Genomic DNA, 17,057 nt, shown 5'->3' with positions numbered 1-17,057 from the left:
ACTTCATTTTGAAAAATTATATGACATCTTACCCTTCTTTGCTCAGTACGACACAAATGAACAATGAGTGTTTAAGCCAAACTTATGCTCTGGAATGTGCAGTAAGCAAAGACTGCCTTTGGTTACTACCTTTAAAATCATTGGAACCTCCCTATTAATAAAGCCCCACAGCTACAAACACAGGGTTCTGGAAGAGCCCCCAAGCTTCGCTGAAGCTTGGTTCTACCTTTGTTCTATGCCTTTTTGGACTAAAAGTCTTCCTAAGGTTCTGTTTGCTGGTAACAGGCTTTTATTTATGTATTTTAAATGCATTTAAAGGGATTGAGATTTGAAAAATATTTTCACTATACACAGAAGGTTAATTCTACCCGGTTATTTAAATAACAAAACACATTCTTTCAGATAATGCTTTTAATTTTACTTGGTGCTGGAATCTTCTGTGTGGATTTTTTCAAAGTATGTGACATTGAGCAAAAAAATCCTGGCACAAGAACCAGGGATTCTGGGCCTAGACCTCGTTCCTCTTGCCTTGTGATGTTGGCAGTAAAACAGGCACAGTCTTTCGCACAGTGCCTTACCCCATAGTAGGTAATCAACTTATATTTGTCAAATGACTGAATGAATGACCTTTCAGAACTCTAGTTCCAGAGCTGTATACTGTGGAATCATATCTACTTCCGTGAGCGCTACACACTGCAGCGATGCAGATAAAACCACGTAACGTACATGAAGATACTTTCCAGAAGTATAAACCATTATTGTCATTGTGATTAAAAATGACACATTTTTCAAAAGTGGGTTACCAAACTAAAGAGTAGTAGCCAGACAGATCATGGCTCCAGTACTGATTCTGTCATTTACCAGTTGGGTGACCTTTGTGAGTTACTGAATCTCTGATCATGTCTCCATTTTCACATCGACAAACTAGGAAAAAAGAAATATTTACACATACAACTGAGATGCAAATTAATTGACATAATGTGTGCAAGTTGTTCAGTCCAGTTTCTGGCATAGGAATTATATTTATTGTTATTTTTGTCCCTTTAATTACTACTGCTACAACTACACTATAATTTAAAACTGTATCACATGTGACAATATTATATACTTTAAACTTATCACACACACACACACTAGAATGACAAAGGTTTGCTTAATTTGGATAAATTCTTCCTCAAAGTAATTGATAACTGTAGATGTTAGTTGTTTTCACATGGCAATATGGAAGAGAAAAATCTTACATGTTGATTTGAATAGGTATATATATATATATATATAACTATATATATATAACTATATATATATATATATATAGTTGGAATCCATATTTTATTTTAAGAATTTTAGCATCACAATTAAATATTTAGCAAAGATCATCTTTCAGCATGTTATCAAGTAATGAAAAAAACAATAAATTTATATCTACCCACTCAATGTATTATAAAATATCAGAAGCCAATGTGATGACTTTACAATATGGATATTGTAAACATATACACCTTTGGTTCAACTTTTCAGATCAAACTCATAAGGTCCCATCCTGCTCCAAAATATTATAATGGAAAACAATTCAAGAAATGTAATAAAAGCATGTGACTGTCATCTGAAAAAACAAAAACAAAAAAACAGTCCAAACAGTTTAGTAAAGTCAAAATACTTAAGACTAAATAGTATTAAATAGGAATGAAATTATAATAATAATAATACAAGAAATAATAACTGCCACAAATTAGAAAAACATAAATTCAAACACAATTTGAGTTACATACAATACAAAAATTTTCTGGATTGAGTGGTCATTTGAACTGAGCAGCTTTTCTATTTAGAGTTCAGGAATTTATACACCAAGATTTTCATCATAAATCAACTTTTTTAAAAATTAAAACTAAAAAAAAAAACAAGTTGACCCATGAAAATCATCATTAAATGTCTTCAAGATTTTTTTCCCTTCTTTCAAAGGGTTTTTTAGAAAGTGCTCATGCCTTCACAACCAAATTTCTTCTAATTGTATATTATGACTTGGGCCTGCAATCAGTTTCCCCTTCCCCTTAACAAACAAGTAAATAAAAGAGGTAATATCCAGAACTAAAGTAAAGCCATGGGTTCACTCTAAGATTTTGACCAAAGGTAACATGAAAAGCAACTTTCAGTACAACATCACAGAAACTGCTGCCTTTGAGTGCTCAAAGCGAAGCCCCACAATTACCTATAGGCCCTGAATGGACTGGCCTTGTTTTTCCAGGGCACCCTGAAGAGGGAATGCAGTCCATCAACAGTCTAACTGGAAGACAGAGTCAGGGAAATTCAAGGGTTCATTTTCTTTTGGATAGAGGAAAAGTCATGTGCATAATGTTCCACAATTTTAGCAAGTCATTTATTTGTCAAAATCTGGAGGACTGGGTATAAATCTCCTTGCACATCAGAACTCCACAGAATCTACTCTAATAGAAGTACTTGTAGTAGAAGCAGGGACTATTAATTGAGTCCTTTCTCACAGAGTCTCACAGTCCTGTAACATTACCTCATGAAGTACAATTCTGTATTAGTGTCTCCTCTTGACAGAGGAGGTAACAACTCCAGTGAAGTGAAATAGTTTGTTCAAGGATATGCAGCTGTATGCAAGGCTGATATTCAAACCCCCCTACATTTACACCCTACTGAGAGAGTCAAAGGACTAAATAACCCCTCTTCACTCAAAGCAAAGAAAACATCTACAAAACAGTAACCATAAAGCCTATTTAATTGAGGACCTTCCATCTTCCCCACCAAATAGGTCTTCAATGCCTGCCTCAAGATTCTTTGTAGAGGAGCCTATACAATTTCCAAGTTGAACCCTCTCTTCCTCTGCTCGTGATAATTATAGTTGTAAAATCGGGTTAAAATTACCACCCTTAGCTCTTTGAAGGGGAATGTAGATGATACTACTGGAAAGGAGCCCTTCTACTATGTGCTTCTGTGTGATTAGAGGGTAGGGAAATGGTTCTGGGCCTCAGTGTCTAGCAGTTGGTTATTTATGAGAAGTAAACAGCAGCCATACCTGCTCCTCCAGTAAGTTCTGCCTCTGTGAGTCAGAAGAACACTGCCAAAAAAAAAAAAAAAAAAAAAAAAAAAAAAAAAAAAGAAGAACACTGCCAGAGGAGAGTAAGGGTAGCAAAGAACAACAATAATCCCAATTTCCCTCATCCTAACATTATTTCTGCCTGCAACATTAACTGTGGAAGATATCATATGATTCCACTCAGAATTCAAAACGTTTTAACACACAGTCATGGGTCACTTCAGGAAGAAAGACATAGGATTGAAAACAAACAGACCTAAAGATTGAAAAAATATACTTCTCTTCCTATTTGCTCTGCCTATTTGCATGTAGTAGTCCTTTCTATACTCTACCAGCAGAGTTTTCTGGTTGGCAATTGTAGTCCAGCTTGTAGTGCGATCTGCAAGCGCCATTTCTCCCTGGATTTCTGGGGGTTTTGTTTTTAATTTTAGTTTGCTCAAAAATAGTTTTTTTAAGAGTTCATTTATTTATTTGACAGAGAGAGAGCACAAGTAGGCAGAGCAGCAGGCAGAGGGAGAGGGAAAAGCAGGCTCCCCTGTCTGAGCCTAGAGCCTGATGACAGCCAGAGGTGAGGTTCAATCCCAGGAAACCAGAATCATGACTCCCAGCCAAAGGTGGATGCTTAACCAACGGGGCCACCAAGGTGCCCTAAAATAGTGTTAATACATCACACAAAATTACTGATCCATATACAACTTAAGAATTTTTCAGCATGTCATACCTATTTTGCCACTTTGCCAACTCGTGAAGTTAATAATTCCCACACTAAATCATGATTATCTCTTGAATTTTATAATAACTTAGTAGGACAAAGGTTAACATGTGTGTGTGTGCATATATAGACACACACACATATACATAATTAACTTGCACTGAAATTGAAGTGGCTCTAGAACTTTCATTGACTAAGCACCTAATTAATATTCATTTACCCATTTGTGCCAAATATCTTCAGTTTGTGCCTCAAGCAAGATTCACACTCCACATTTCTCTCCTCTGCTCTCTGCACCAGGAAGCTGACTTACATGAGCTCCACCAGCAGGCTCCATGGCCCTGTGGCTCTTGGTGCCGAAGGGAACATGGCAGAAAAAGTATGGGCTGAGTATTTAGTCCTGCTGAGTATTTAGGGGTTGGCTGCTCTCTTTCACAAAGGCCACGGTTCCTGTCAGGATACCTTCCCCATGCAACTGTCTTCTCAGTTTTCTGGTAACTATTTCTGCTCCCCCTCACCCAAGAACTCCTGAAAAAAGGCTCCTCTGCTGTTCCAGGTGCTGCATTATCTCCTGTTTTGCCAGAAAGCTCTGCCCACAACATGATAAACATTACAACATTGGGTAAACCCTCCTCAGATGATTCAGTTTGTCCATGCTGTCTCTTTCCTTCTGGGATGCTGATATACCCCTGAGGATAAAAAAGGTTAAATAGGATATGGTTCCTACCATCTCAACATGTGATCAAATATGCAGGGCTGGCTTCTCTGGCATGTGACCTGTGCAGTTGCACAGGCCCCACGCTCATAAGGACCGTATACTTCAGCTTATATTCTGCTTCTGCTATGTTGGAATTCTTGCTAATTGCTGAACAAGAGGCCCCACATTTGTATTTTACATTGGGCTCCACAAACTATTTAGCCATTCTAGCAGAGCTGTTGGATACACACAACTCTAGTAACAATAACAGCTATTTACTGAGGGCTCACTATGTTCCAACTACTCTTCTTAAAATTATACCTATATTCACTCGTCTCTTCCTCTCCATACCCAATGAGGATTGGCATTTTTTTTTAAATAAGGAACCAGGGTCACAGAGAGAAATTAAGTAACTTGCCCAAGATCACACTGTAGAAAGTGTAGAGTATGGGATTCCAATCCAGTCTTCTGGCTTCTCCTACGCTACTCTACTTCTGTGATAGAAACACAGAAAGGAGCACAATAAGATTTAATCAATAACTAAAACTTAAATCCATGTGAGCAGTAATATGCATGGACTTAAGACTGGCAATAACAGTGTCTCCTACATGGGAAGGCTAATCACAAAGTTACAATAGGACAGAAAACCTGTGCAGAGCAAATAAAATTGAATTTCTCATATCATAGCATAAGAATGGTTGAAGGGATTTGTAAAGGTTAATAAACCTTTTGATTTTGACCTGTCTTTTAGTTTTACATCTGTTTATGATGTAATGAATTTACATCCATTTATCCTGACTTTCTCAAACTATCTTCTTTATTCCTAACAATTCCAGGAAAGCTGGTAAACAGCAAGAATAAGAAATATTATTTACTTTCAGAGACAAGTTGAATAAACACAATATCTAAGATATAATTTCATTAGATTCATTTATTTCTAAAACAGAGACTTGTTCTTCTAATGCAAACACCAATACTTGGCTACTTATGAAAAGAAAAATGAAAGACCACATCATCATGAAGACAGGGATCTTTACTGTCTTAGAAATTATAAAATAGCACATACTCTAGTTTAGTCTCTATGCCAATCAATTTATTTCAAATTATACAGGATTTTGGTTTTTAAGTTTTATATAATGTTTACATAACTCACTGCCTTCCTGTCTTTGGTTATGTAAGGTTGTTGTTATTTTCCTTTCTCCTAAAACCACTAGACATCCTTCTGACTAATCAGAGATGTTTTTTTCCTTCATTTTAGACATTGCACATTTTAATAGATTTCTGTTTCCACTTTCTTAAATTACAGTTTTACCACAATCATCTAGACAATACTTGTATAAATCAGTGCTTACTACCTGATTACATGGACTCATATAGACCTCTGCGAGAAAGGCAGGTAAATACTCCACAGTTATTATAATCTCACTGTCCTAACTTTAAGATTGGATCTCACACATACCAATCTGACATCAAAAATCACAACAGTTCTCCTCTTCCCCAAATAAATGAACCATTTGTCGGGGCTGACTGGTGAATATTAGAGGCTATCTCAGCCAACGGTATTATTTTAAGAGATGAGCAAATGGGGAAACCCCACAGCCCGGCCAATAAAATATGAACTTAAGGTGCAAAGAAGCACTCATAAATATGACTAGAACAAGGGATTCATTGTTTGGCTCCAACCCTTCCAGTGGCTCCTCTGATCTCAGCCCCTCTCTGTGCGTCAGGGAAGCCTCTTCCTTTAACCTGTGGTTTTTTCAAGCTGAGCCACTACATTATTTATGACTGTAAATGTGAGTAGCCTGTCTGTACGCTCCTTGTACACACACACAGAGAGCCCCCCTTCCTTTTCCCCACTTTGGTATTTTAGCATGGAAGGATGAAAGGGTTTTCCCCTGGAGCTGATGTGGTTGGGATGTTGAATTAGCTGCTGTGTCAGTATGAGGTAGACTGAGGATTTCCCAACACATCCTCCACCTGCACAACCCAAAGACCAGCCTCTGATGACTCATTTCATTCATTTTCTTTCTTCCAAAAGCTTTTTAAAAAATATATGTTTTATTTCTTTCTCTGTCTCATCCTCATTGTCCTCTGCCCTTGATCTTTTTATCCTCCTTCATCCCCTCTTCTCAACTTAAAAAAAGGAAATAATCTCTTCACAGATGTGACATGAGGGTTAAATAGAAATAATATAAGCTAATGCATTTTATAAACTGAGAATTGCATTTTTTTCTTACTGTTACTTTTGTTCAATGTTGCATTTTCATTCTTTTTTTTTTCTTACTTTCCCTTAAGTTTCCCTTTTTAAATTTTAATTATGTTATAAAATAAGGAAGGCAAAAACAATTAAATCCTGTCAATGGGATCCTCAGGGAGAGGTGAGGAGGCAAAGAAGAATGGGATATTGGAGAAACAATTTCAGGGGATGGCAAGAGCCAGAGAAGTTCTGATGCCCTGGGGAGCTTTTCTCCTGATGGGTGGAGGCTGCAATTGGCACATCATAACCTTTTCCTTCTCAATTCCAGAGAAACAGGAGACTGTACCTAAATGATCAAGCTGTAACTAATTGATTTTCAGCTAATCTCAGCCTCCAGCTATGAAGAAACAAGGACCAAAGGCGGACCCCAGGAAGGGGTGGGAACAGTAAGAGAAGGGGTGCCAAGAAAGCCTGGAGGTAGAAAGACCATCAACTAAAGAGGAAAGGCCAAATAACGTGAGGGAAGTGGGGGTGGGAGACGGAGATGATATTGAATAAATGGAAGAATGAAAGGAGGGAACGAGTTGGTGGGTCAGGCAGTCCCAAGCCCTCTGAGTTTATGTTATCATACCTTCATAGTTCCAGCTGTTAACTTCTGATTAAACTTTTACAACTGGCTATTTGTGAGTGACCACTGAGATGAGCAAAAAGGTTTTAATTAAACTATGTAATTATACCTATCTCCGCAGCCATGCCCATCATTTGACAATAATGTGGCTTTAAAGAACAAGAATCCCTTGGGTCACATTCATGAATGCCAAGGGCTGTTGAAGAAGAAAGTAAAAAGATTTCCACTCTCAGCAACTTCTTTTCTCGTCAAAAGTTAAAGTTGTTAAAGAATTATTGTTTTGCCCAATAGTAGCATTTGTTATTTCATGCCTATCCATGAATAGATACTATAAGGGTTTTAGGCCATCTTGTCTCCCTTCCCATCACCACCTCCCCCCAAAATCTTACAAGTGTTTATAGGTATGTTTATGTTACGCAAGTGTTAATAACCCTGTTGGAAAGACTACATAGATAGGCATCTTTAGGTAGATCTGTGTATAAATTCCTCTCCACTGGGCACTTGAGTCAGCCAAAAGCAACAATAAATATCAATGATGTCTTTCAAACCTGTCAACCAAGAACATAAGCAATTTTTTCTTCCAGTACCAGGAGAGTTTAATGATTTGGGGAAGTGAGGGGAGAGAGTTTAATTTAAAGTTTTCAAAGATTTTTTCTCTATTTCATATTTTAACATGCTAAATATGTTGTTATAAAATATGAAAAAAATATAAGCATCACATTCATGTACTTTCATGCTTTAGAATTAATACATGTTCTTGAAATATATCTTAGAAGTTTTTGACTTCAAGCGAACTGATCAGAAACCATTAAAAAAAAACAAAATAATTCATCAGAGAAATACATGTAGCCATGGAATACTATGAAAATCAATTTCCTACATTCACTGTTTTTTGTAATTTCCTTTAAAACATCTACAATGTTGTGTCATTTTAATTGTACTATCACCAAGCAATCAAATAAAATTGCCTTCTAGCTAAAAGATCTTCGGAAATACGCTACATGTTTATCTTAATGTAAACAGAAGATATACTTAAAAATTGCAAGCAAGTTGCCTAATCTTCCCTTTTATTTGCATAGATATCTGATATATAAACGAACCCTTAACATTTTTGAAAAAGATGGTTAAAAAAGAAGAGATTTACCAGAAAGATATTTTTGTGTTTAACAAAATAACATGGTACTGACTAAGCAAAGATGCCTGGGACAATCAACAGTTTTAGGGACAAAGCAGAAGAGTCAACCTGTAAAAGCTGGACACTAGACATTATGACACTGACGAAAGTTGGCCTAAAAACAATGAATCCAAGAGAGTGGAAAATTTCTCTTCACACAATAATTAATATTTGTCTCTTCAAAATGAGGAAATCACTAAAACAACGTAAAGGTCAAAATAAGGTGCTTGTTTTCATATCTAGTTGTTTACATTGGCCTTAAGGCAATTTATTCACTTTTTTTTTTCTTTTAGGAAATTCTAATCTATTTTCTTTTATGAACAAAAAATTAATCTCATCTGAAATTTTAAAAAATAGATATTTTGTTAAATGCTTCAGTTTAAATTAACTTAATGGATTTTGATGAGCAAAACTAATGTCAGAAAAAAATGTCTTTCTGAATGACAGTAATTGTAAAAAATCCATTATCTGACATGAAAATGACACATAGAAGCATTAATATAAAGGATGCTATTACATCCTTTTAATGTAATTCAACTTATTATGGGAACTGTCAATAGATTCTTTTCACATATTTAAAAATCCAGGTGATTTCCTTAATACAAATCCCTGGCCTAGTGCTAATTTGCTCATTTGCCCTTAGTCCCCACTGTATACATATCTTTTAAGATACTAAAATAAATAAATAAATAAAATCCTCTTGAGTCCTATAAGAACATAAAAAATAATTACAGTACTATTTGTTAATTAATATTACATTAAGAACCACTGAAATTCTTAGTACAGTTAATTATGATATTCCACTTTTACCTTTTCTAAGTCTACTTTGACCTGTTTTTATTATGAAAGAAATACAGAAGTTAATGCCTGTACTAAGTAGTGATTGGTTGTAAGTTTTGGAAATATTAAAAGGCATGGTCTAAGGATAAAAGAAAATTGTGGTTCAATTTTCCTCAGAGACTCCTAGGAAAAACTTGGTATCAAAATCTGTCAGTAATTTCACATGAAACATTTAGGTTGGACTTATTAAATAAAGAAAAAACAATATGATTTATTACTGAAGATAAATTGCTGTTTAGCAGTTCCAGCATGATAAAAATAAATATTTTCTGAAGCTTATATCTGATATTGTTTCTATGGCGCAAAATGAATAATTGTGTTTCATGATATAGTTAGTAAACTGCTTTGTTGTTATAATCCAAACAATACAACCAAAATTTCATTGATTTAAAAATATAGGTATTCTTTAGAGATAAAAACAGTTCTAGAAGTCACTGAATAAAACTATTTATTTATTATTGTTTTTGGCTTTCTTATTCTGTATAAATGTATAAAAAGTAATGGCATACAGATTGAAAAATCATACTTAATTCCTTTCTAAAACAAATACATTTCTTTTGTGAATGAGCAAAGTATTTGATTTCAATAAAATATATTTTTAGAACAGATTCATGACTGAGCTTTTGTTTTTTAAAATACATAACACATTCTTGTCTGTCAGATTTTAGATGACCTGAACTAATCTTTTCAGTGACTTATTTTATGCATATGTAAATCATGCTAGATTGAAATTTTTCTATTAGAATATTACAGCTTCATTAAATTATCGAATAATGCCTTCGAAATTGCAACAAACTAAAATATGCCATAAGCCACACTGCATACCACTTATAGTAGGAAAAGGCAATCAAACTAATTTAGAATTAAGCCATATTTTAATGGCTTGAAAGTTCCAAATGAAACCTGTTAATTATATGCAGAAGTAAAGGCCTCCAGGACACCTGATTAGGGCAACCAATGATGACTTACTAAAACTTAATAATGAGAGCTTTGTCTCTAGAAACATGAAACATGATTTATTAAGCACCTTATCCTTTATGCTAGGATTGCTAAGAGCAAATGAGCAGAGCATATTAAGCAACATGTTTTATAAAAGCATTCATGTATTTGAATTTGTTGCTATCTGACTTTTCAAAGACTATTTTCTTTGAGATATTATTCAAGGAAGTTTTTAATTAAGTATTATAAAACATGTCAATTTTAAGTCAAAGCAGATTGCAGTTTTCAAACAAAGTTTTGAAAGTTCTTACATTAAAATGTTTCTAATTCTTTCAAGTTGATTAAATTTGTTTATAAAAATTTTGCATTCAAAATTAAATATGTATTATGTTATTTTTTGAATGTCTGAAGATAGTGAATTTTCATCTTTAGCCTCTACTAAAACTTTTTTTTAAAATACCATCCTTGTAAAATCATTGTAAATGGCGATTCCTTAATATTTTTTGAGAGATGAAATATTGGGCACTAATTTACCATTTGATATTGTCAATATTTAAAAATTACCATGAAAGTACCAGCATTGAGTAACACATAATTTAAGAAAATTATTCTCTAATAATGCTGCTAATTAAAGAACTTTTCATTTTTTTTATCTTAAAGGAAAAGGAAAATTTTGCATAGGTAAACACCATCACAGCATGTTTTATATTTCTTGCTTCTGGAAACAATCAAATGGGTATGATACCATTTCATCATTAAGAAGTTAAGAAATGTTAGTTTGAAGATTCCTTTCCAAAATATTTTTCACAGAGTTTCAGAATCTCTCCCTGAAAATCTTGGATAGTAATCTTTTATAGTATTATTTGATCTTAGTTCATTGGATATTCATATTTTCACAGTAGCTGACCGCCCCAAATAAGAGTTTTTAGGTGGCATATAAATGTAATCTTACATGTTTGTTAAATTGCTAACAAAAAAAAAATGTTTCAGAATGTCACTTTACTTTTCAATCTGCAAAAGCTTGTTTCTTTTTTATTTGTATTATTATTTTTTTACCCATAGTACAGCTATCCTCATAAATTCTCCTCTTTTGTAGACTATTGCCTATTTACTCATACATTAAAGCAAGATTGAAATTTTAACAAGACCTAAAAGGACCCAAATCTATCCAATCATGTTTAATTTTAGCTTTTCATATTTAAAAAATTAAATATATATAGTATGTATGTGTGTATGACTTTGTTGCCTAAAGCAAAATCTTACATGGTATCAGTGAAAGGAAGGAAACAGAAGCTGGAGAAGAGAGTTATAGAAAATGACTTTGTATAAACACGACCACCTACCAAGCAGCTACTTTACTATTAAAAAAACTTCCACTTAGTAATAATATAGTTTAACAAATAAAAGAACAACATACCTAAATTGACAAAGCTCATGACCATGTCAGCATCATTCAGAAAGTTGGTATCATGTAGGCTGGCTAGAGGTGGGCTCTGGGTGGTCAGAGGAGTCGTTCGAGATAACTGTATGCGACGAGGGTACCCATTGGGAGAGGCTGGATATCCTTTTCTTGTTCCTCTGGTCTCTCCTGCCAGGGATGCCCTCACTGAGTATTCCGACTCTTCGGGATTTTCTTCATTGGCCATAGCATTGTATAGGTCCAGCATAAAGAGAGGTGCAGAGGAAGCTTGTTTTCCAGGTGAAAATGGTCTGGGTCTATGAGGCAAACCCAAGATAGAGAGAATTTCTCTCTGTATTTCCCGTCTTTCATGGTTCCGTAGTCTTCTATAAATAAAACTGGAGTGAACATGATTGTCTCCCAAACCTCCTTTTGCATAACCCACTAGAACCCAGCAGCTCCAGAGGAAACCCACAATACTCCTAAGTAGAAATACAGTCAGATGCATTTTTGTCCAAAAGCAAAAGTTGATATTTTTAGTCCTTCTTGTCCTCTTAAAAAAAAAAAAAAAAAAAAAAATCTAAGTTCCTAGGAGGTACGCTTTCCCAGGAGCTGAAAAAACAAATTTACCTATTCTTCATGACAGTGACATTTCTGAACATAACATTCTCACTGATTTTCCTGTCCTATTTTAAATATTTTGGAATATGTCAAGAGTAGTTATTTCAAAGAAAGCTGAAACTTGGATTTCCAATTATCCACAGTTGTTAAGAGTTTTTGCTGCATTGATGTAGCAGAAGACGGCTAATATTATTTGATCAGATGACCTATGCATTCCTATATGGATTTATGATAATCAGGCCTTTGGTATTTGAATCAACGAAAGTTGATCTTCTGATAAACTGTAGTTCCCAGAGTTATCTTCACTTGCTCTTGAGTTCTTCTCAACCCTTGAGCTCTTTCCAAGACAAATCCTGATTTCTGAATCACAGATCTATGCTGGTCTGCACCTTGGTGTTGGAATATATATTTGTCCGGCAGCTTGGTGATAACTTTACCATCTTTTGTGTCGTCTTAGTGTAAAATAAGACTCAAGGTTGTACTATTCAAGTAAATGTGTTTCCCTGAATTTACTTGAAAACCTTCCTGTAAGTCCATTCAATCCCTTTCTCCTTCTAACTGTTAATTCCACCTCCAGCAGGCACAAATATACCAGCCCTCTTCAAGGGAGATCTAAAGAGTAATGTAAGCACGACCCTGCTGGGAAAGAAGAGGCTTCTCATTGTAATTTGAAACTGGTAAAGCAAAAAGAACTTAACCCTTTTGCTACCAGGAAAGCCTTCATTTTCACAATTTCATAGCCACGCATCTAACAGAGCACAGTGCTACATGGAGCACAGAAGTCCTGAAGGGGAGAAAAGCCAGTTTTCAAGCAGCAGACTGAAAATTTTGCCACCACTTTTATCTAGTACTCTTTCAGATCTTTCTTTTCATAGTACACATTTAATATACTTCTATATTAAGTCTCAGGTTGTGAGTAAATTAACATACATCTCAGTTCTGTATTTGAGGTTATTTCTAGCTTTTATGAGTTATTAAAATTTACTTCATAAAAAATAAAAGGACAAGTTGTAAATTGAGGTTAATTTGTTGTTTCTTAATGACAGCCAGATCTTTTTAGAATAAAGTACAGTAGAGAAGTAATCACCAGTAAATATATACTAGCTCCCAAACCAGTAGTTATAGTAATTTAATAATGGTGATGAGATAGCCCAGCTTTAATGATCTTTAAAATTCTAAACAGGAAAAAGCATTTATAGTTCTATTAAGTCAGTTACAGTTAAAAGACAAATACCCTAACACTGTCATGATTCTGAACTTTTAAGTCATTTCAGTTGAAATGTAAACAGACTTACTAATTAGATTTTTCCCATAAGTTATACTCTGTCCTTTGGTCCTTTTTAACCCATGCAAATAAACACAAGTCAAATATTCTTTATGACTACATGCAGATTGAAATTTGCGTTTTCAAAATTTGATGGGTATAATGGGGAAAGTGCACACCTTTCTAAAATACCGTACTTAATCCAAGGAAATGAGCAAAGTATGTGTTTATCCTTAATGTTTAATGCCTTTAAAATTTGGAAGTCTACAATGTTTTTGTGCAGTTATAATTTTCCTTACAAGCTCTCACTTAACCTTAGGGCTCACAGTACTTTCATTGTCTGGGATATTATTCTGATACCAGTGTAGATTAATCGAGCAAATTCTAAAACTATTATGAAATTTCAATGTTTTTCTTTTATTCTACCTAGAGGTGCCTGGTTTCTTGTTTAATTTCTTTTTAAATATTTCCTCTGAGTGTCTAAAGCAAAGCCATATTTTTTACAAATCTTCAATTTATTGGTGAAGGCAAGATATTGAAAGGGCTTGCAGAATCTTATTGTGTACCTCATTTTTCTTATACAAACGCACTGCACTAAAACTTGATAATGCTGTTTAATATTTGCCCTATCAAAGATTCATGATTAACAGCCATGTAGCATACATGGAAGCAGACCCAAGTACTGACATACATGGAACACCTCTATAAAATAGATATCACGTGAATAGCAATAATGCACGTTGTAAGTACATGAAGGAATATCATTTCAGTAAGAAATTATTTAAGCCACTAAATAATTCTTAAAATTGTTTATTTCATGTCCAAACTAAACTAAGAATTTATTCCTCATTGCTGTGGATTCAAATCAAGCCATTTGAGACAAAAGAAAAACAAAAACAAAAAACAAAAAACAAAACGAAATAAAACAGAACAAAACAAAAACCAAAACCAAAACAAAACAAAAAAAAACCACACCTTTTTCTCTTCATTTATAAAACCAATCCTTGCTAAAACCTACTATAGTTTTCTCTACATTTTTAAGTAAATTATCAAGGTTATGAATATGTTTCATATGTTTCTAGAGTACAGCATAAAGTTACAAGTAAAAATTGGCCACACTAGAGGAAGAAACAACATTTATTATCTTCTACATGTGCTGATTTGTTTCCCTAAGAAATAAGTGAAAAATGAAAATGAGTCTAGGTGTCACAAGTCTCAAAAACTCATTTTCCCAAAGCATGATTTATAATATCAATCAGTGTAATTGCAATTTAACTGCTTAACCAGACATATAGCCTACCACTATGTTGGAAATCAGTTGCCAATATTTCTGGTCAGAATTTTTAGTATCCACCCTCCCCCTACCTTCCCTTCCAACTCAGACTAGTTTTGGCAAACATTCATTTTTCAAAAGAATCAACATGTGCAATGAGAGAAAAAAATAAAGAAGAAAAAAACTTGCCAGGAATAAGGGGAAATGCTAACCACCAAATGAAAAGTCAGATTCATTTTCAATTAAATGTATTTTACTACGTAATTTGGATTCCCAGGTAGATTTTTATTTTATATACATGAGAGCAATTTGAAAGATAAAGTATCTGCAACTGCAAAGAATAAACATTCCAAAGCTCAGAGCATGTATTTAAAAGTTGTATAAGTCATTGAACATAGTGAATAAATATACGCTGAGAAAGAAGCTGGGACTGGAGAAACACCCAGAGCATCTCAAGAATTGTTCCTAAAGATAATTACATTTCAAGAAGAGGAGCCTGCATAAAAACCTACCTCTCATAATGGAATATTTGCCTGGGGGTATATACTAATGGAAGCAACCCTCTAGTGGGGTACAGAGACAATTGAATACACATAAGAAGTATTTCTTCACTGTCATTCTTTCTGTTCATTTTCTCTTCCTTTACTAAAATTTGACACATTTAGCCCATGAATATGTAAACCAATTATGTCCAATAGACAGTCTTTCAAATGAAACTTGCTCAAAAGAAAGTTGAAGCATTTGCAAATCTGTTTTGTCTGGAAGGGTCTTGCTATATTTCACTTCTGGTTTTGTTGTTGGTTTCTCCTTGAAACAAAAATTCCTCAGTGAAAGACATGACCACAGTGAAAGACAGATACTTAATATACATGGTAATCTACATTCCTAAATTATCTCTCAAGTTTGGAAAATAGTCCAAAATAATGTTAACGCGATCATAAAATTCTTAAGCAGAAGCCATCTTACACCGTGTTGGAGGGATTGAGGGAAAAGAGTGGAAAGGTGATCACTTAGGAGATTGGAAAGGCTGGCAGCAATGGAAGAATTGAGGGAAAACATCCCCTTTTAGAATCTTCTTGGTGAATACACATGTGAGTACAGAACAGAGCAGCTTCTAGATATTAAACTACCTTCGGCTCACTCTCTTTGAGCCCAAAACATTGCACATGTGAGAGAGAGAATATGGACTGCATAGCAGGGGTCCAAAGGAAGACTGAGTGGTGCTCTGTCATCACCATCGGCCTTAGATTTGTCTGGAGTAACCTGAAAGGGATTGTAATCACAGACAGCCTATACTTTTTTTATCTATCTAATGAATATTTGCTAAGGAAAACTTGGAAATTAATAATAAAATACAGTCACCAAAATCTTTTAACGTTTGGTATTATTTTTAATGAATGGTGACATATAGTGAATATTTTTAAGAGAAAAGAGGTCTTTTCAATATGCTTTGTATTTTTATACATTCCTAAGGTTGTTTTGTGTTGTTTCATGGGAGTAGGTTTTCTAATAGTTACTTAAGGGAAAACAAACCAACATTTAGTCATTATAAATCAAACACTACTGATGAAATGCCTGTCTAAGGATTGTATCTGACACACAGACCCCAACTGACCGACTTGAGAACAACTGGTCAAATTATTAGGTAAGATGTTTTATCCATCATCCAAATGACAGAATATTTTAAATAGTTAGGTAGGTTGACCATTAAGCAGCTATGTAGTTAACCACAAAAGAATGTCTTCATTGGTAGAGCAGTTTATAATTTTGAAAGCTCATTCGCAATAATCCACCATTTGGAATTATTTATTCATTTAAAAATATTTATTAAATGCCTAACATGTGACTACTATGTGCTATAAACTGTAGAAGCAACAAAAGTTTCAAACAAGGTTCTTGTCCCCACAGAGTTTATAATAATATATTATCACTTCCATTGATTTAATAGCATAAGACTATTTAAATATAGTTATTAAGCAAAGTTATTCCTACTTTGTTTTGAGAGATTAGTTGGAATGAAAGCTGCATAAAAGTGGGGGCTTAGTTTATTTTGTTCACAAGTGTCAAACAACACACATTAGCAGCTCAATTAATACTGGTCATACAACATATTTTTGAACAAAGATGAATAGTGTTCCAGAGATTTTTTTTTTTAAAGGCTCTCTGGAAACATGGGGATACAGATTCATTAGGCATATTAGTTGACCAATCACTGCATCTCTTAGTACATAGGCTCATCCAACATACTAAAGGTT

The 17,057-nt window shown here is 34.3% G+C and overlaps 1 protein-coding gene across 1 annotated transcript in view; it reads right to left on the bottom strand.

Annotated features, from left to right (window-relative positions):
- Positions 1-12,284, bottom strand: part of BMP5 (bone morphogenetic protein 5) — a 113,374-nt gene extending 101,090 nt beyond the window's left edge. The window contains exon 1 of the mRNA XM_072832541.1: positions 11,663-12,284. Within this exon, the coding sequence (XP_072688642.1) occupies positions 11,663-12,152 (490 nt within the window). The 5' untranslated portion in view covers positions 12,153-12,284. The remainder of the gene's footprint in view (positions 1-11,662) is intronic.
- Positions 12,285-17,057: the final 4,773 nt, after the last annotated feature.

The sequence above is a fragment of the Canis lupus genome, chromosome 7 (assembly GCF_048164855.1).
Source record: "Canis lupus baileyi chromosome 7, mCanLup2.hap1, whole genome shotgun sequence".
Classification (NCBI taxonomy): domain Eukaryota; kingdom Metazoa; phylum Chordata; class Mammalia; order Carnivora; family Canidae; genus Canis; species Canis lupus.
The sequence above is the reverse complement of the archived record's forward strand: the minus strand, read 5'-3'. Positions and strand labels throughout refer to the sequence as shown.